The sequence below is a fragment of the Gadus chalcogrammus genome, chromosome 16, assembly GCF_026213295.1.
Source record: "Gadus chalcogrammus isolate NIFS_2021 chromosome 16, NIFS_Gcha_1.0, whole genome shotgun sequence".
Lineage (NCBI taxonomy): Eukaryota > Metazoa > Chordata > Actinopteri > Gadiformes > Gadidae > Gadus > Gadus chalcogrammus.
The window spans coordinates 4,233,822-4,251,964 of record NC_079427.1 but is presented as its reverse complement, the minus strand read 5'-3'; the positions used below and the strand labels follow the sequence as shown (position 1 = coordinate 4,251,964).

At 42.8% G+C, this 18,143-nt stretch overlaps 2 protein-coding genes across 4 annotated transcripts in view; both read right to left on the bottom strand.

The window, feature by feature from the left end:
- tiam1b (TIAM Rac1 associated GEF 1b) overlaps window positions 1-4,669 on the bottom strand; it is a 58,272-nt gene extending 53,603 nt beyond the window's left edge. The window contains exon 1 of the mRNA XM_056610548.1: window positions 4,453-4,669. The gene's annotated coding sequence lies outside the window, so the exon portion shown is untranslated. The remainder of the gene's footprint in view (window positions 1-4,452) is intronic.
- A 256-nt stretch (window positions 4,670-4,925) lies between these two features.
- Window positions 4,926-18,143, bottom strand: part of LOC130405471 (SR-related and CTD-associated factor 4-like) — a 25,491-nt gene continuing 12,273 nt past the window's right edge. The window contains exons 14-17 of one of the 3 annotated variants that reach the window (XM_056610556.1): window positions 17,619-17,775; window positions 16,969-17,063; window positions 6,713-6,842; window positions 4,926-6,131 (exon numbers count right to left, since the gene is read on the bottom strand). In XM_056610556.1, the coding sequence (XP_056466531.1) occupies window positions 5,713-6,131; window positions 6,713-6,842; window positions 16,969-17,063; window positions 17,619-17,775 (801 nt within the window). In that variant the 3' untranslated portion in view covers window positions 4,926-5,712. The remainder of the gene's footprint in view (window positions 6,132-6,712; window positions 6,843-16,968; window positions 17,064-17,618; window positions 17,776-18,143) is intronic. The other 2 variants (XM_056610554.1, XM_056610553.1) reach the window with 2 other exon arrangements.

Genomic DNA, 18,143 nt, shown 5'->3' with positions numbered 1-18,143 from the left:
CAACGGCTGTACAATACAATGTTTGTTTGAAGTCAAGTCTAAAGACCTGTACTACCGCTGTAGCAGCTGCCCGGCTGCTAATGCACACAGAAAGAAGCAGCTACAGCTTTGTGGTGTCATAGTCACAGTTCACCTTTCACACACGGAACAGGTGAGGGAAGCCAGGCTCACGTTTAAAAACCTCAATTTTTCACATTCCATGGATGTAAATAAGACCAGGTTTGTTTTGTTAGATCAAACAAGAGGGAAGGATGACTGTCCCAGTGTTTGTAAGCACTGCTGAAAACGCTTATATTGGCAGAAAAGGTTGCAAACAAACACAGCGTGTGTACATTTCAGCCAGCTTGTGTGGACATGGCCAGAGTTTATTAGCCTTCCTACCATCTTGGAATGACACACGGACGACTTCCTACGCTGGACATACCGTGGCTAGCCTGCGTACATTCTGTCAGAGGGACCAATTACAATGACTGACTGCGTATGGTGTGTGTTGGGTTCTCAGACAATAACTCTATTGTTCTACAGCAGAGTGGTGGGCTAGGCTAATGGGGCACAAGACGAATTTGGCAATTAGCTGGGACTCTGTGCAACGTGTGGACGGATACAGCGTGGGGACCAAAGATACACAGAGGACCATACTGGGAGACAGTGGAAACACGAGTGGCCACACACACACACACACACACACACACACACACACACACACACACACACACACACACACACACACACACACACACACACACACACACACACACACACACACACACACACACACACACACACACACACACACACACTTCCTGTTTTGCATTAACGATGTTCCAGTGGCACCATATTTGTTTTTTATGGAATAACATTTTAATAACTACACTCTAACAGCTTGCATTGGTTATAAACTAAATTAGGCAAACATTTGCTGAGAATGTAGGTCCTTCTCAAGGGGGGGGGGGGAAATGTCTGCCTGAATACTGAATTAAAAAAACAAACCATAAATGTTTTTTTCCAAGTTGCGAGAAACCCACAAACAGGGATCTATTTAAATATTAAACAATTGCTTTGGCAGGAGAGGGATTTAAGAGAAAACATTAATGGACCAGGCCTGAACCTGGGCAGCTCCATTATTAAAACACCTGTCTATCTTCCTGCATATCCTGACATATGTGGCTTGCCTGCCTGCCCAGCTGCATGTATGTCTGCTTGCCTGCTCACCTGTCTGTCTACCCCACCTGTAAGTCTATGTGCCTATCTGCATCTCTCTGTCTGCCTATCCACCTGTCTTTCTGCCTACCAGTCTGTGTCTGCCTACCAGTCTGTCTGTCTGCCTACCAGCCCGTCTGTGTCTTCCTCCCTGCTTGTCTGCTAACCTTTTTCCGACCTACCTGTCTTTCTGATTGCCTGTCTACCGTATACCTGCCTGGCCTACTACTTTCCTCACATGGAAGAAGGGGAAGGTTGCCCTGACCTATCGCCCATGCCAGCCATATACAGTACCTCCATTGTGGACACCCTGCAGAATGACACAATTTTCCTAGTGGATTCAATTTATGGGTTATGGTAGCTGGCTGGCAGCGGTTGGTGGCATTTCTAAAACAGTATAATTGACGACGAAGCCAAGTCCATTTAGCAGAGAATTTAATCCCAAGTGATTTACAGGATTTATAGCAAGACGCCCAACACATATCACTGCTAAGGCGGTTTGCTAAAGCCCCCCCCCCCCCCCCCCCCCCCCATACACAGAGACACACATTTGTGTACACCCAGATGTACGCTGAATAGATGAGCGCCGTGCCCCCCTGAAGGCAGGTGCTGGATCGATCATCCTTCAACCATCTGGTTGGACACTCACACTTGTGATGCAACAAAAGGATGGCATTAAGATGGCATGTATTGGCTTGTCACCTTCATACCCCGTGCAACTGGTTAGGTGTGGGGAATCTTAGCGTAGAATGCTTACAGGTTGGCTGTGCTCTCTGTGGCTAAGGCTACCAGACCATGGCCTCATTGATCTCAGATATTGCATCAATGTGCCAGAATCAAGCCTCACGCTGTGGTTTCAGAACACATTTTCAAACACAACTACTACCGTGGGTCAGCCCCTTGGCCAGATGAAGAAAAGCTTCTGCTCTGGATAATTCATTAAAACTCTAGAGGAATGACTAGCAGAGGCTTGTACACGTCTGCATTTTGATTTTAGTCCCCTTATTTTCCCTTTTATAATAAGATGTACTGTTACGATTATGCCCATTTCAAATCCAGCTCATCGTAGCTAAACTTTAAATGATGTGCCTTAAGGCCCTTCCCCCTCTTTTGTCTGTAAAGATGAAAGTGTTTCTGCATTGAAGTCCAACTTTTGACTGCATTGCGGTCTGCTTTCCCGTTATATATTAATATAAATATATTGCATCATGCGACGGTTACATCGATAAACAATAAGACAAACACTTAGAATGATTAAAGGACAGACACGCCACTGATCTCTACACTGGGATTGGTGAGACACTGGCTTTCCCCAAGATATACCGGTCACAGAAAAAGTTGCAGATCATTCTGAACATTTCATTTTCTGTGAGGCTGATCTTTTGTTCTCCTCCTCCCCTCCTCCCCTCCTCCCCTCCCCCCCAGCAGATTTTCCTTTTAAAAACACTTTCCAAAGTACACTGTGTAACAGTAATCTGGCTGTGCGTACGGCTCTGGCCGCAGGCCAAGGAGTAGGCTGTCGGTTCTGTTTACTCCGCACCGCTCTGTACACGAGATGAACCACTATGGGCTATGGAGCATGTGCAGCATGAATCCTTCACTCCAAACACTCGCTAAGTGGCTGAATTATGCACATTTCGGGGCCGTATGGTCTTTAAATACGATGGGGAAAGTGAAACAAAGTCGTGGATTGTGCGAAGGAGCCATGACATTAACATATGAATGGGGGCACACGCATTCCTCCATGTATGGCCCATGCTGTCTCAGAATGGTCTGCGTCTGGGATCGCAGAGATTACAATGTCGTTCAACAGAGGTAGATTGTTATCACAAAGTTAGATTGGCACAGCGTATGTTGATCTAATCTTTGTGAGAACCCACCTTTGATCATCTACTTCTGCCCCAGAGATAGTCCAAATGACAAAGTAATGCAGAGGAAGAGGAAGATTGACATATTATAGCAAAGTATGATTGCAAAAGAAAGATTAGCATAGGAGTATGACTGAGTATCATAGAATGAAGTACAATTACCTAAGGGCCACTTTCCACCATTCAACTGTAAAACACTGTCAGCCGATGTACATTAAAGATATACAGGACATGGTTGAGGTACACAGTACACACACAATATACACATTTGACAGCCGCAATCTAATAAAAGAAGCAGCAAAGCCCGACAGATGGAGCAGAGGTAGAGGTGTGACAGACAGAGGGCCATCTCTGCTTACGTCCCACAGGCAGGGTCCGCCAAAGCCCCCCCCATCCCTCACATTTCACATCATAACATACATCTTCTATAGTCATATCGACAGCAGAACTGTACTCTTACACCCACCCCCCCCCCACCGCATCTAGGTGCATATCATAACACAGATAATCGATGTAGTCATAGCGAGCCCCCCTCCCCCCTGGGCAGGTGCCATCAGTCCTCAAAGACCGTAACAGACCAAATGTGGCCACCTGGACACAGGCTATCGTATTGCAATGCATTAGTAAGCTCAATATCCAATACATGAAGGAGAACACATTGTAAAGCAACGCAACCATAACAAGGTCAGAGGAGGGCTGGTATGAGTTGAAGGCGCGGGTATCTGTCCCCGGGAAGAGCAAACCCGATCCCATGGTGAGGTTGTTGCAACTGGGTGTCAAACACAGCAGCAGCGAAACCATAGACACACATGTGTCAGACCACACTGGTCGCCTCCCAACGCCTCTCCATCTATGACTCGTGTATGTGTATTTAGTATCCAGGAGGACCCAATAACGCCGGAGATGAGCTGGTCTGGTTCTCGCTGCTGATAATCCCTCCCAAACACCTTGACTCGGCGTCCGTACGCACACAGGTTGGTACCCACCTGCCTAGGTCTAGTCATCCGTCCGACGTATATCGCCATAAGTGCCTCGTCAATTATGTGAGCTATGCTTTCCCAGACAGGGGTCGATAACGGTGTTTTGGAGGAGCAGTGGGGAGAGACCGGGCAGACATTAACCCCTTAAAAAGATCGCTCCGTCCATGAATGACATGACATTTAATTCGGCTGAATCATTGCTGATAAATGATGGCCGAACCGAACAGCGGCCCCACAGCTCCGCGTAAACGATACAAATCACTTGACTGACCCTTTGCATGGTAGATACAGTATCCCACTCTCTGCTTCATTTATTATAAAGTTGGACGAATCAAGTCGAATCGAATAGCGTAAGAAAAGACGGCGCTAAGACCCGGTGGATCAAAAGGTTTCTTCGCACGTACCTGTCACCGCGGTCTGCGGCGCGAGACGACAGCCATCACGGATCTTTAAAATCCCGCTTTCACGCGCTGCTGTCGGTCCATGGGTACCGGGCGGTATCGTGGCTGCGGAGGGTATATCTTGTGTTTCCCCGCCTATTTGCTGCTTGTGTCTAGTGCCCTGACAGACCGACTATGCGCGTGTTGATCCTCCGCCGCCGCGCGATGGAGGGGGAGGAGCCACGAGGGACGGGAGCAGCGCCGACGACTCGAGGACGCTGCTTAATTAACTCCCCCCGCCCCCCCTGCCTTTCAGCCAATCAGTGGATTCAATTGGACGTTACCTTTCACGTATGAACGTAAATTATTATTTATCTCTAAATCAAGTGTAATATATCTCCAACTTTGGGAGTCTTTGATTTTTTTTTTTGGCTGTACTTTTTTGCATATCTTTTTTATGCAATTGTCATTTTTGTGCAAAAAGTCTCTTTCCAAAGAAACACAAAATTCTGCAATTAGTAAATAATGGTTTTAATCAATGTGAACACAGATTACCATACTTCTAAATGGGAGTAAAAGAAAAAGAACATCGTTATTTAGTCACCCACCCAAAAAAAACTATTTTAAGAAATGTTAGGGCGATGTTAAGCATTATCCTCAATTTTTTTATTTTTTTTCAGGGTATTCCCCTTTTGTCCTTCACTTCAGAAGTTCAAAACCTCAGCTTGGTTTCCACGTTCACAGCGAGGCTATTCTGCCCTCTAGTGGCGGGATGAAAAATCAGTTGAAGGTGACCATATTTGTTCTTCACTAAAACAGATTGGAATAACCAAAATGAATTAAATAATAAATGTGCACCATTATTTCCCCTACATACGTTCTTATTTAATGAACAATGACAAAAATACACATTTCTTCTTGAATTTCCTTCTCCTGACCAGACAAATTGGATCCCTATGGTATATAAACATAATCTGAAATATACAAACCGATAAGACCGGCTACACACACGTACACTATTTACATCCACAGTCACTCTGATGCAATGGGAGCCAACGTCGCTACTAAAAACCTTTCGGCCGTTGGAAAAAAAAAACTGAAAACAATCACAAAACAAAAGAGTGTGTCTTTGGCTGAGAGAAGGTCCTCTTGTCGTCTTAAACACACCGCAGTCCTTGTGTGTCCCGTCTGTGTGTGTGTGTTGTTGTTGTTGTTCCCCCCGGATTGTCACTACTGGTCACAGTGGTTAACCGACCCCCCCCCCCCCCCTGTTAACTCCACACCTCACCAGCGCCCCCGGAGAAACGGAGGGCCCCCGAACCCTGGGGGCCCTCCGTTCCGAAAGGGCCCCCCTCGGTCGGGCCCCATGGGGTGCCCACGGGGGGGGAAGGGGGGCCCCCGAGGGGGGAACGGCATGTGCATGTGGTAGCGGTCCGGCGGGTACATCATCTGTGGGGGCACGTGGCCCATGTTGGGCCCCGGGAGGAAGGGGGGCATGTGGGGGTTGCCCATGCCCGGCGGGGGGCTGTGCATGTGGGGGGGCATGCCCGGCCTGTGGCCCGGGGGCACGGACATGGACTGGGGCCCCGGGGAGCCCAGCCGGCTGTCGGCCCCGGAGTCGGGGGACATGGCGTCGGACGGCTTGGCGTCGCTGGACGAGTCGTCGGAGGGCCTCCCTCTCCGAGCGGCGGGCGGCGAGAAACCTGCAGGGCGAGGATCACAGAGGGTCTCACTGAGGAGCGTATCGACGCGTTCAACCACTGGGTCTAAAGCGATCCATACAAGGCATGGAGCCAGGATTGAAAAGAACGCATTAAAGACATTCAAATCAAATGATGTGTTAAAAATGCATGATAGTTTAAAGGAAAGCAAAGTTAAAATTAAAAAGGTTTTTAACCTTTATTTAGAATTAATGAGTGCTGGTTTATTGCAGCTATGTGTTGCATAAAGCCTAATCCTGCTGTTCCATGTTTGCATTAAAGACATTCAAATCAAATACATACATGGGGAGCCAATGCAGGGATTTGAGAATTGGTTTAATGTGTTCCAATTTGTTGTTCTTTCTTAGATAGATTCTCTTAGACATAAGAGAATATATACTTTATCAATATCAATCATAGATAGATCCCACCACAGAGCATGGGATAAACTCTGTCTCTCTCTCTGTGTGTGTGTGTGTGTGTGTGTGTGTGTGTGTGTGTGTGTGTGTGTGTGTGTGTGTGTGTGTGTGTGTGTGTGTGTGTGTGTGTGTGTGTGTGTGATGAGCATAGTGGATCATCGTTACCTTCTTGTAGCTTAGAGGGGTCGAACCTCGATGAGAGGTAGGGGGGGGCCCCACCTGGAGACAGCATGCCGGCAGGGAACCCAGGTGGGCCCCCCATGGCTGTTGCGTGCTGCTGGGCTAGGAGTGGGACCTGGGAGACAGAGAGAGACAGAGGGTGCCACGTTCAAATATTACACTCAATTCATGATGTCATCATTTGCCCACTCGCTTGCTGGAGGTCCACGATCAGAAGCTCCTGTTCAGTGATCAATGTGATGGTACCGCAGCATTTCCTTAAACACAGATAATATACGGTAATACATCAGTGGTTTTCAAACTGTGGCTCACAAACCATGAGTGGGCCACAGCACATTTTAAATGCTTATCGTCCAACTTTATTTTTTAACATGTCAATGACAATATCTTGCTTATTTCACGTAACGAAACCACTTTGTGGGACCTGGGCCTAAAGTACTTCAACAGGCGGGTCACAGCATAAGCATGTTTGGCAACCCCTGACAGAAATACCACACGTTCTCTTTGAATGGGAACTTATTTGTACGATAGCCATGAATGTTTGTTATAATCGGAGTGGAATTCTGTGTGCCGATGAGACCAAGGACGACGTCGGGCTCTTAGGAAGTGCAGTGCTGTGGGGAGAGGTTCATCCCAATCCCAGCTCAAAGGTAATGCATCTGATCCCCCAACGTCCGCAGTCTACCTGTAGGCATACATGAGGGACCCCAGCCCCTTCCTGCTCTGCTGACATGTCGTTGATTTCACTGTGTGGCTTTGGGCGAGCGGCTTTGATGAAAGGGTCTGATTTAAACATGCTCCACCACTTCAAAGATTCCTTTTTCAATTTGTTTTTGGGACCCGCACACAGAACATTGTCTGACCGACCTAGAGCACAGACACTCTGAGAGCAGCAGTAGGAAGGCTCTAGAAAGGAAGAGCATGGACAGCAACAGGTTCTAAGGTTGATTTCCTAAGTAGAACCAGCTTGACTTGAGTGAGACCTGATCCAACCTTAACCCCCTCCTCTCCTGCCCCAGTTTGTCTCACAGCCTCCCGGCTCATGCCTGGAGCAACATGATTGATCCATCCTTTATTCTGAAGGCTATGACCCTCTCCACACCGCTAGATAAACACATGGGGATGTATCGCTGTGTGTGTGTGTGTGTGTGTGTGTGTGTGTGTGTGTGTGTGTGTGTGTGTGTGTGTGTGTGTGTGTGTGTGTGTGTGTGGATTCCAGAATGAATATTGCAACTTTATAGTATCATTAATACTGTTATATTGTACTCCGAGGGGGAGGTACAGGGAATATAAGTAATAATCAACATGCATTTTATGCATGTAAAACTAAATAAATGTCTGTAAACACAAATCTTCTGAGAATTTACAGAGAACATAGTTTGATTACATATTTCCCATATCCCGTGTGATCCATAACACCACACTGCTGGTCCTGGGTCAGCACATCATCCAGTAGATATACCAATGGTTCTGGTACAGGAAAGGACCACTAGTCGTCAGGCTGTTCATCTCCAAGCTGCAGGGTACCGGGTTTGAAGCCTTATGTCCACAGCCTAACCCGTGGGCATCCTCGAGCAAGATACCCCTTAACCCCTACGCGTTCCTTAATAACATGTAGCTGACCTCACTGCAAGGCTCTTTGGATACAAACGAAAATAGCACAATTGTAGTTACAGAGGCTAAATCATTGCTGTGTGTGTGAGCACATGCACAAACACACGGACACACAAGGGAAAATAACATGCACACTATAGCTGCCAGAGCCTTGGACATTTCTCAACAAGCTGGACGGCGAAGATTGTAAAGAAATTGTTCGTAGCAGTGGATCGTTGCCATAAATTGACCAAGAGATTTGGTGAAACATCACCATCTCTTCCAGGTGTGGAGCACAAAATCCCAATTGAGATGTGGAGATGACTTCTCGATTCAGATTTTGCTTTCTCGGTACATCAACACATATCAAATGATCAGATGTATGACCGCTCTTCATATAAAAAACTGGACATGTAAAAACATCCTTACTGTATGCCTATATACACAGGTGCTCATAGAAGAGTACACATCATTCAGTTAAGATTTGATCTCCCATAGGGCGGATTATATTGGGGGGGCCCCATGCCCCTAAAGATTTAACGCTGAGCAGTTGAAAAGAAAAAGAGGGTACGATTTTGTGGTCGAACCACATTTTCCACAGCCTCCCGGCGGGCATCCAAAATCCATCAATCCAAATCGTGAACTGTATGTACTTTGGGTAAAATACTCTGATAAATCACATAGTACAAAATATAACAAATATAAATACATATATTTAAATATATAAAAAGTCAAATATATTTGCTTCTTTCAAAAAATCTGTTAATCAAGCAAATTAAATACATTTGCTGATCACATCTGTCGGATTTCAAAATGAAACATTGCAGGAGAAACCTGAGTGTCTATTGCTCATTCCCCTTCTGCCTATCCCATAACACGCCACAATAACACTGACATTTTCATGGTATGGTTGAAGAGTAGAATACCTGGTTCTTAAAACTATCTCCACTTCATTGATCTTCAGAAATGTTGCACCGAGATGACTACTGTTTCACTTTATGTGCATACGTCTAAAATGAAGTGTTCAATTTGACTTAAGGCCGATGCATGGACAGAATGTGTCCATCATTATGAGGGAACCAAATACAATCCCATGCAGTAAATAGGAATATTATAATAAGGACAACATTTAGGATAGGCAATTAGTCAACTAAAATGAAATATGTTGTATGAATGTAAAACAAAGCCTTTACAAGTAGCCAACATTAGTATGGATATTACTTTGGCAGTGCATGCATAAATACACTTGTTAGATGGATGCATCAAGTCTGAATTGTTTTTTAAAGATAACAAAAACAAATATCCGCAGAGAAACAGTAAAGCAGTACATATTACAAAGTAATAGTACACAATCTCTAATATATTGGACTATAACTTTTTCATATCAACGTGTTAATGTCTTACATTTAGTTTTTACAATTAACACATATTGTTAATATCTACTTATGAAATAATCTAATCTCAGATCAAAATATTACTTAAAATCAACTTGTTTTACATAGACATTCGAAATGCTTGATTATCATTCCATCAGGTAACCTCCAACAGAATAGATAAAACATGCGTTTATATAACCCACTGTAGATCCGGGTATAATCATCAAGTACATCTATCTCAGGTGAGACCAGGGTTTTTTTTCCTGAAAATCCCCAGTTCAACGGTCTCCAATAGCTCTTCCTTCAACAACCCTTAATTTATCTACAACTCTTTGGCTGAAAACACAATAAATTAAAATAAGATTGAATTACTTCTTACAGTTGTGTAGTCAGTTGAACACACATCAGTCAGAAGATAATGTTTGTGGAGCGTTTTTAATGTGAGGGAGCTATCATCAAGCATGAAATCTGCCTTCTTAACCGTTTACGAAATAGTTAGGATCGGACTTTGCTAACCCTTTCAAATAAATAGAGCAATAAAAAAACTCTTTAAATTAAGTAAGAGAGCACAGAAATCCAAAAACAAATGGCAACAAGTCTCACTGTAGTCCATTTATTTTCTTTGTAAGTGTTTCGAGTGTCAGTGGGATACACTGCCTATAACATCAGATTAAGTTGGGTTTGATAATTACTAGGTCATTTATTTAGTGAATGCATATTTCTCAAGCCAAGCAGTGGCCTCTTGATCTAAATTGTGGAGGGAGATTAGTCCTAGAGATAAGGTCTTAGATTAGATTACTATTAAAGACCAGTACCTATCTGCTATATCAGAGCCGTGTCTCTATTATATAGGAAGTGTCCAGTATCTCCATCAGGCAGAAACCGACCAGCAGCAGCATCTAGAAACTAGAAACTGACCTTACCCTGGCGTGTTGATCCCTCGGGAGATGAGGCGGGACCCTTGTGGCTCCGGGACCTTCACACGCCCTAATGATGAGGGGTCCGCAGTGAATCCCCCGAGTGCTGGCCACCATCTTACACATCCACACGATATAGCAAGCAAGTTTGCCCGGATGGCATTGGAAACGTTAGGCAGGTTTCCCTTCTGTCCTACCAACCGCATGTGAGATGGGAGCAGCGCTTTATAAATAGTGTTCAGGCACATCCGGATGCGTTTAGACTCGCCAGAGCAAGGTGGAAAGCGAGACATCTTGTTTAATCCAGTCATTACCTTTCATGTCTTTGTGTACATTCCTTGTTATTGTCCAGGAGGAGGGGGATATTTCCATGAATACTCACCTGCTGTTAGAGGGTCAACAGAAAGACACTTGCTCTCCATCTCTATAGCAGGTGTTTAGGAGATTCTTACAGTGACGTTCGAAAATAGGTGGGCATTCAAGTGCGAGTAGGGATTTCAGGCCTTGCTCAGTGCCCTGGTATTGCCCAGATTTTCCTCAGAACCCAGAACCCTTGAGCATGGAGTCGCCACGAGAATATGAAAGCAAAGAAAAAAAAACATATTTCTGTTTGTTGTACAAACATCTGAAGAAAACTGAAAATGACAGGAAAAGGTTGCTTTCTAGCAAGCACTGATAACTTAAGGCTGGTCCTGCATTCCTTCTGAGTGTGGATTCTAAATCCTATTGAGGCTCAACAGGAAGGGTTTCCTATTGGTTCAGTGACCTAGGACCTGGAATTCCATCCAATGAAGGAATTCTTGTATTACTGTAACATAGGTCATTTATTGAACAGCTATCTAAATTCCCCGAGAAAAAAAAAAAACACACACACACACACACACACACACACACACACACACACACACACACACACACACACACACACACACACACACACACACACACACACACACACACACACACACACACACACACACACACACACACAATGAAGCAGCCCATCATTCACTAGAAGGATAAAACAGTAATAGTCTCAACTCAAAGTTCAGCTTACACCTTGTTTCAAGGAATACTACCCAAGATTACAATGTTTCTGAACCTTTAAAGTTTAGAAGTCCTAAAATAATGTTAAGAATGTTTGGTTCGTTGTTGAAAAAAGTAGCCAATGCTACAGAGAAATATTTAAAGAGTGACTACATGAGAAGTTATTTGTGAGTTTGCTGCCACCTATAGGTAAAAAAGAGGAAACCAATGGAAGTGGCTTCATTATTAAATACAAAATAGAAGATTTGTATCAAGCATTACTTTGTCATATAATACTTTTGGCATAAATAAAAAAAGCTTAAATAAAAAGTACATTTCAACATCTTTGGAGTGTATTCCTAGTATTATGGTCAGCAAGTAATCTCGTTGTTCTGGGCTCCTACAGACAAACTTTGGACCAAACAGGACGAGTCCAGGAGAGTCGCAGCATCTCAGTTATCAGAGGCGTGCATTACAGTCAAGAACCCCATGCATCTGCTTGGTGCAATAAACAAAGAGTGGAGGCCCCTTCTGGCTGATAGATTTAACTTGGAACACGACTACAAATACTGTGTGGTAAGATATGCTATTTACATACCTTAGGTCAGACTCCAAAATGTAATAGAAAGTTATATTTATATGTCATGCAAATCATGTTTAGCTTTTTTTTAATAAATTGTAATTGCTTTCTGAGAGTATTGTCACTCACCGTCGGAAGCAAAGGTAAACAATGAATTCCCATGAACACAGATCAGGATCCATTGGGGTTCAGTTTGACTCCTCCCAGTGACCGCCTGTCCTTACATAGTGACGTGCCTCATTCAGCAAGGCAGGAAGACAGACAGTTTGCAGGCAGACCAGGCCATCTCACCCACGTTGACGCGCTGATCCACACCCCAAGTTATACCTTCTAAAATTTTAAACATAAAATGTCTCAGTGACAGATTGCAGAAGCACACAATCTAATTTAAGTCCAACCGGATGACGGAAAATAAATGAAGGAAAAGATGGTAGGAGGCTATTATTGATTGTATGCAGCACTGTATGCCTGAATACTTTATATAGTGTTAACCCATTGGTCAGGTCATCCTTGACCTGGTCAAACTCGAATCCCTGATTAAGGACAGAGGACTTTCTATTTAGAATCTGGTTAGGAGCTACTCAACTTCAGACACCGTCTACAAAATCAAACTGTTTAAATGTAAAACTTGTGTCTTTAAGCCATTAAGGAAAAAAAGAGTAGAGTGAGGAATGCAGTCAATGCATTTCCAGTGTAAAGAGTCTACAATTTAGTGTTGCTTTGTTTAACAGGGTCTGCTCAATACATAATTAACCAATGCATTTATTGATTCATTATGAAGAATAATAAATAGCCCATCTCAGCTACTTAGGTCATGTTACTTCATATTTGAATGTTAAAACATGGGATGGCAGCATCATCAGCTGCAATCTTCTCGGTACATGGCCTCTACCACACACTGCCTTAGGAAAGCACGGAAATCATGAAGGATTTCTGCCACCCAGACTATGGACCGTTTACACCGCTGCCGTCTGGTGGACCTTACCGGAGTATTCAAGCCCCGAGGACGGACTTTTAATAAGGCTCCTCAACCAGCACTTGAATTGATCATTGTTGCTTACATGGACAAATTCTACACACGCTCCACTTGTACATTCCTATCTAATGAACATATTCATCAACAAACATTCACTTTAAAATGTTATAATAGTGAACATCTTTATTTATTCTTTATTCATTCTCTCCCTTTGGCAATAACCAATAACCATGATACATAAGCCATATTCCCAATGTTTACATTCTGTGGAGTTGTGGCTCGTGTTTTATTCATAAAATGTATATTTTTGCTAGACTTGCGATATCTTTGCCATTTTGGCCCTTATTTGTGACTATTCACAATTTGCTATCTTCTCGCTAATGCCTTCAACGTATTAGTTTCTTGCCATGTCAAAAGGAATTCCACTGCTCAAAATGACCCTGTGAAGAACACTGACTTTATTGATTCATTATTTAGTTCAGATATCACGAGCAGAAGATACTTACGAGTATCTTGGTGTACAATATCTAGATTTACTGAAACAAACCAAGAAAGGCGATAATGCACTCAAAGGAGGGAAAGAAAAGATAGAAAGGAAAATCGAACAAATATGCCCTTCATTTATTTGTCCACATAATGAAGGTTCTCTTTTGTAAAGGCTTCTCTTGTTCAACTGTCAACATTTCCAAAGTGCCTTTGTAATTCTGTAAATTTTATGCCAAGAATAAAGTCTTGTCATTAATAGCGTTATGGAAATGTACACTGAAATCAATTCAAGGAATCACAGAAATTGGCTGTTTTGTTGTCAATGTGATTAGCGATCGCCCAGTGGGCCGCAAACATGAAGGCTTATAACAGTATAAGTGGGTAAATACCATTTCCACCAAATGTCCATCTTTATATTATTTTAAAGTGTATTTGCGGATACATCTGATGGACGTTTCAGGAGTTTATGGACAGGAGGGAAAGACAAGAAAGTAGGTTGAAAGAGGGAATGGTATTGTGCCTTCATATATGGATGAGGCACAGGAATGCACGTCAGAATTAAATCTGGGTCGCTACGAGGTGTATAGCCTATATGGTTAGAACTTTAGTTGGTTGAGCCACCTCAAATATTTTACTCTATGAGAAACAAATATAAGTTTGGGAAAAGAAAACATACATCTGTGATAAAGGCAATGTGCCTGCCCCAATGATATTGATTGAGTCTGACTTTAGTTTTTTTTTTTTTCAGTATCACCGAAAACAGGGCCCACCGAGTCTATGAACCAAGCCAAAACACATCTTCATTGTTCAGCTTCAGTTGATGGGAGAACAACCAGAAGAAGTCTTTATAGCCGAGGAACGAAACACTGTGGCATAAATGCAGGCCAAAGTGAAACATGTCAAATAAAGACAAACTGGTTCCTCAATTTGGGTGGTTTTCATGCAGACAACCAGCAGACAGTATTATCATGTAAAATCCCAGAATTGGCATTCCTCGTCCAAAGAATTCTACATACACGCAGAAGCATAGCTATCGGGCTTACCTGGTCTCCACCTCACTGACTCCTCTTCCAAATGCGAGTCCCTCCAGCTCATTGGTCAGGACACTCACAAGTCAAGGTAAGCAATCACCCTCCTTTCCATCCAAGAGTGCACAAGGTCATGGTGTGTTCTCAAGTGAGCCATTTGCACTCGATATTCTACTAGTTTCTGGGAGAATATTTTTTTTTTTGTTGGTCAGCCAAAATGATATGCTGTTCAGTCCCAACTCAATGGTAACTTCTGTTGGGTTAAGGTTTTTCATGTCCATCGAAAGTAGTCTGTCAACTCAGTTATGCCTTTTCTTAGAGCTTAGCAGTTACTGTGTAGTAGATGTCTTGTAAATCAGTGAGTGTCATTTTTAGTCTCATTTTTATAGGATGACACAACTCGATTCATGTAGCATAGCATTCAGCTTCCATCATCTCTTTAAGCTAAAGGGTATTTAAGTGATCTAATTTGTTTGCGTATGTTTCTAGACTTAAATTTGTTTTTGAAAGGACTTATTCTTGAAACACTACTTTCTGAACGGTTGAGATCCTAACTGCTGGCCTACTGTTTTATTGTGCATCTGATGAATTTTAGAGAAGGCTTGAGTCACAACTCCAGTGTGTTTCCACAATAGATTATTTCAGCGATGACACGTAAATAAAATATAAAATCATGAATGAAGAAACAAGAAAAACAAATAACTGAATGTGGTTTGCATTGGTAAGGCCGGGGACAGGAGATCCTCAACAAAAACAAGGAATTTATAAAAAGATACAAGTCTACATTCAACGTGTCTAGGATTCTGTTGGACGTTCACCTTGCAATCACAACAATGTGCCATTCATTGGCATGTATTCAGCCATTAGACTGGGTTTTTGCTATTTTATCTAGTTTCTTATTGGTTAATAGTTTAGATTTGGAATGTAAGCTTTCATTCATTTTGAAAAAGAACTCCACAAGACAAATTCAATCTTGCTTGTACAGGTCGTTACAAGTGCGCAAAGAAAAATAAGAAATGTCGATAAAGGAAAATACCATGTCCCCTTTTCAGAGTCAGTCAACGTCCAAGGTGGTAGAAGTCTGCGCACAAAGATATTGTGCAGACAAACCCCTGTTCACTACAACTCCCCAGCCACTCGGACCCGAATGCTACTGAGAAACACACAGGATTCATCTCCACAGCAAGCACCATCAAGAATGAGTTCTTTAATCACCACTTTATTAGAACAGTTAGGAGTGCACAGGGCAACGTTAACCATGGCATCCTGTGTGTGTGTGTGTTAGTGTGTATGTGTGTGTGTATGTTTCTGCCTGTGTGCAAGTATAGTGGAAAGAAAGCAATCATCAACAGAAGTTATGGAGCTATTTAGCAGAGGAGAACAAAAACATTGTGCCACAGTGGATTAAAGCACAACATTTAGTACATATAGTGATTATGTATCCACCAATCACAATAATCACAACACATGGTGACTAAGTATCCACCAATCACAACCTTCAGTACAGATGGTGATTATGTATCCACCAATCAGATTGTAGCACACATAAAGATGAGGCGATGGAGATAGCTCATCAGTCAGGAAAATACCTGAATATATCCCATATCATTAACAAAAACATTGACTGTAAAGAACTAATACTGCCATTTGCGGAGGGATATTTAGCATTCATAAATGCACTCCTCAAACTGGCAGATGCACTCCGAAACAAGAAGCAAAATAATCTGCTTTTGTTAATACAAATAAATAAATTAAATTATTTCACCTACCACTGTTTTCATCCATGTCCCACTCTGAACTAAACTTCCAAATCCTAGTTTGTTGAATTTTCAATACTTGTTAAGTCCAGAAAAGACTAACAATCTAATTTAAAGCAGTCAATGAAAATGGGTAGAGAACCGAAATTCTCAATAGTAGTTATTTTGCCCACTGTGTCACAATGTAGAACATTTTTGAGTAGAAGCTCGGCTGATGGATGCGTGTCCCAGACATTCCACCATCAACCACTCTCTCTTATAATGCACATTTCCTCTTGATTAGGTCTAAAAATCGTTTTAACTAAAAGATATATCTTACAAACAAGACAGTTGGATTAAAAGACGAAAATATACTACCTAGAAACTTTAACAGGTGTGCAGTGTCTGAACATGTATATAAACATTCTAGTGTACTTAATGGCTTCAGACCCCAGAGTGTGTATTGTGAGATGGATGAGTCCCAGCCGTGAGTAAGGAGGAGACAAAGCAGTGTTAGTATTACCTGGAGTGGAGCCCCGCCGGTCCCCGCTACCTGCTCCGCCTCTAGCCCTCCGTTCAGCGCCGCTGGCTTCAGGTCCTGGACCACATCCCCCCAGTCTGCAGGACACAACACACAGCAGGGGTCAACAATCAAACAAAAACAACAGCCTCCATTTCAATGTAGCACATCCTTTCTTCGGCCTAGTGACTTTATTTTTAGGTCTTATATTTTGGGTTCTAAACTTCTTCCTTCCTCTTGTGCATCTACTTCCCCAAACATGGTTTTAAACCAGTCAACATTGCCCTGTATAATCAATTTCCCAGCAAACATGCGAGTATTAAAGCCCATTGGTAGTGGTAGCTTATGCCTAGGAATGCAATGTGTTTGTCTATAGAGGACCTTTATGATAACTTCTAAAACTTTTTAATTATTTAGCTTTTATTAAAAATCTATCTTGACATTTCCATAGTGGGGGGGCCCACGGTCTGGAAACAGTGTTCCGATTGATTTAATTCATTTCTCATGGATTTTTTATTTTTATTCCAAAGCATAAAATATATTTTATATGTCACGTATTATCGATTGACAATAGAGATTGGCCAGGCCAACAAGAATTAAAAAGCCATAACGCTAGAGAGGTTAAGGATGAAGCAGAAATCAGCTGCGTTTACCTGGGTTGATGGAGTCCATGTCCAGCATTCCCCCCTCTCTGAAGCTCTCCAGCTCGTCCACCTTCACCTTGTTCCAGGGGATGTAGGTCACCCCCCGCTCCACGTCCCAGAACTTCTTATGGGTCGACTTGATCCCTTTATTCAGCGCCCAGGCGATCTTTGAGACAGGAGGAGCATGGTGGTTGGATTAGCGTGGCTGGCAGGAACTCACTATGAGGTTGTTGTCATTTTTACCAAGTCCTAATAGCAAGCTAGGCTAGCACATTATATTATGCTAGCTCCTTTTATCAGGCTAGGCTAGGTGCTGAAGATGGTTAGTAAAGTAACCAATAGCAGTAGGGCTGGGTAAAAATATTGATTCATCAATGCACTGGAATTGAGTTGTTCTCGATTCAATTTCGATTCAGAATTTCTGAAATAGATTATTTCCATAAAAAAAAGAAAAAAAGAGGAAAAAATAAGCATACTCAGACATTGTAATCTAGAAGCGAGTATTCCTAAATGTACATGCCCTTTTACATTTGT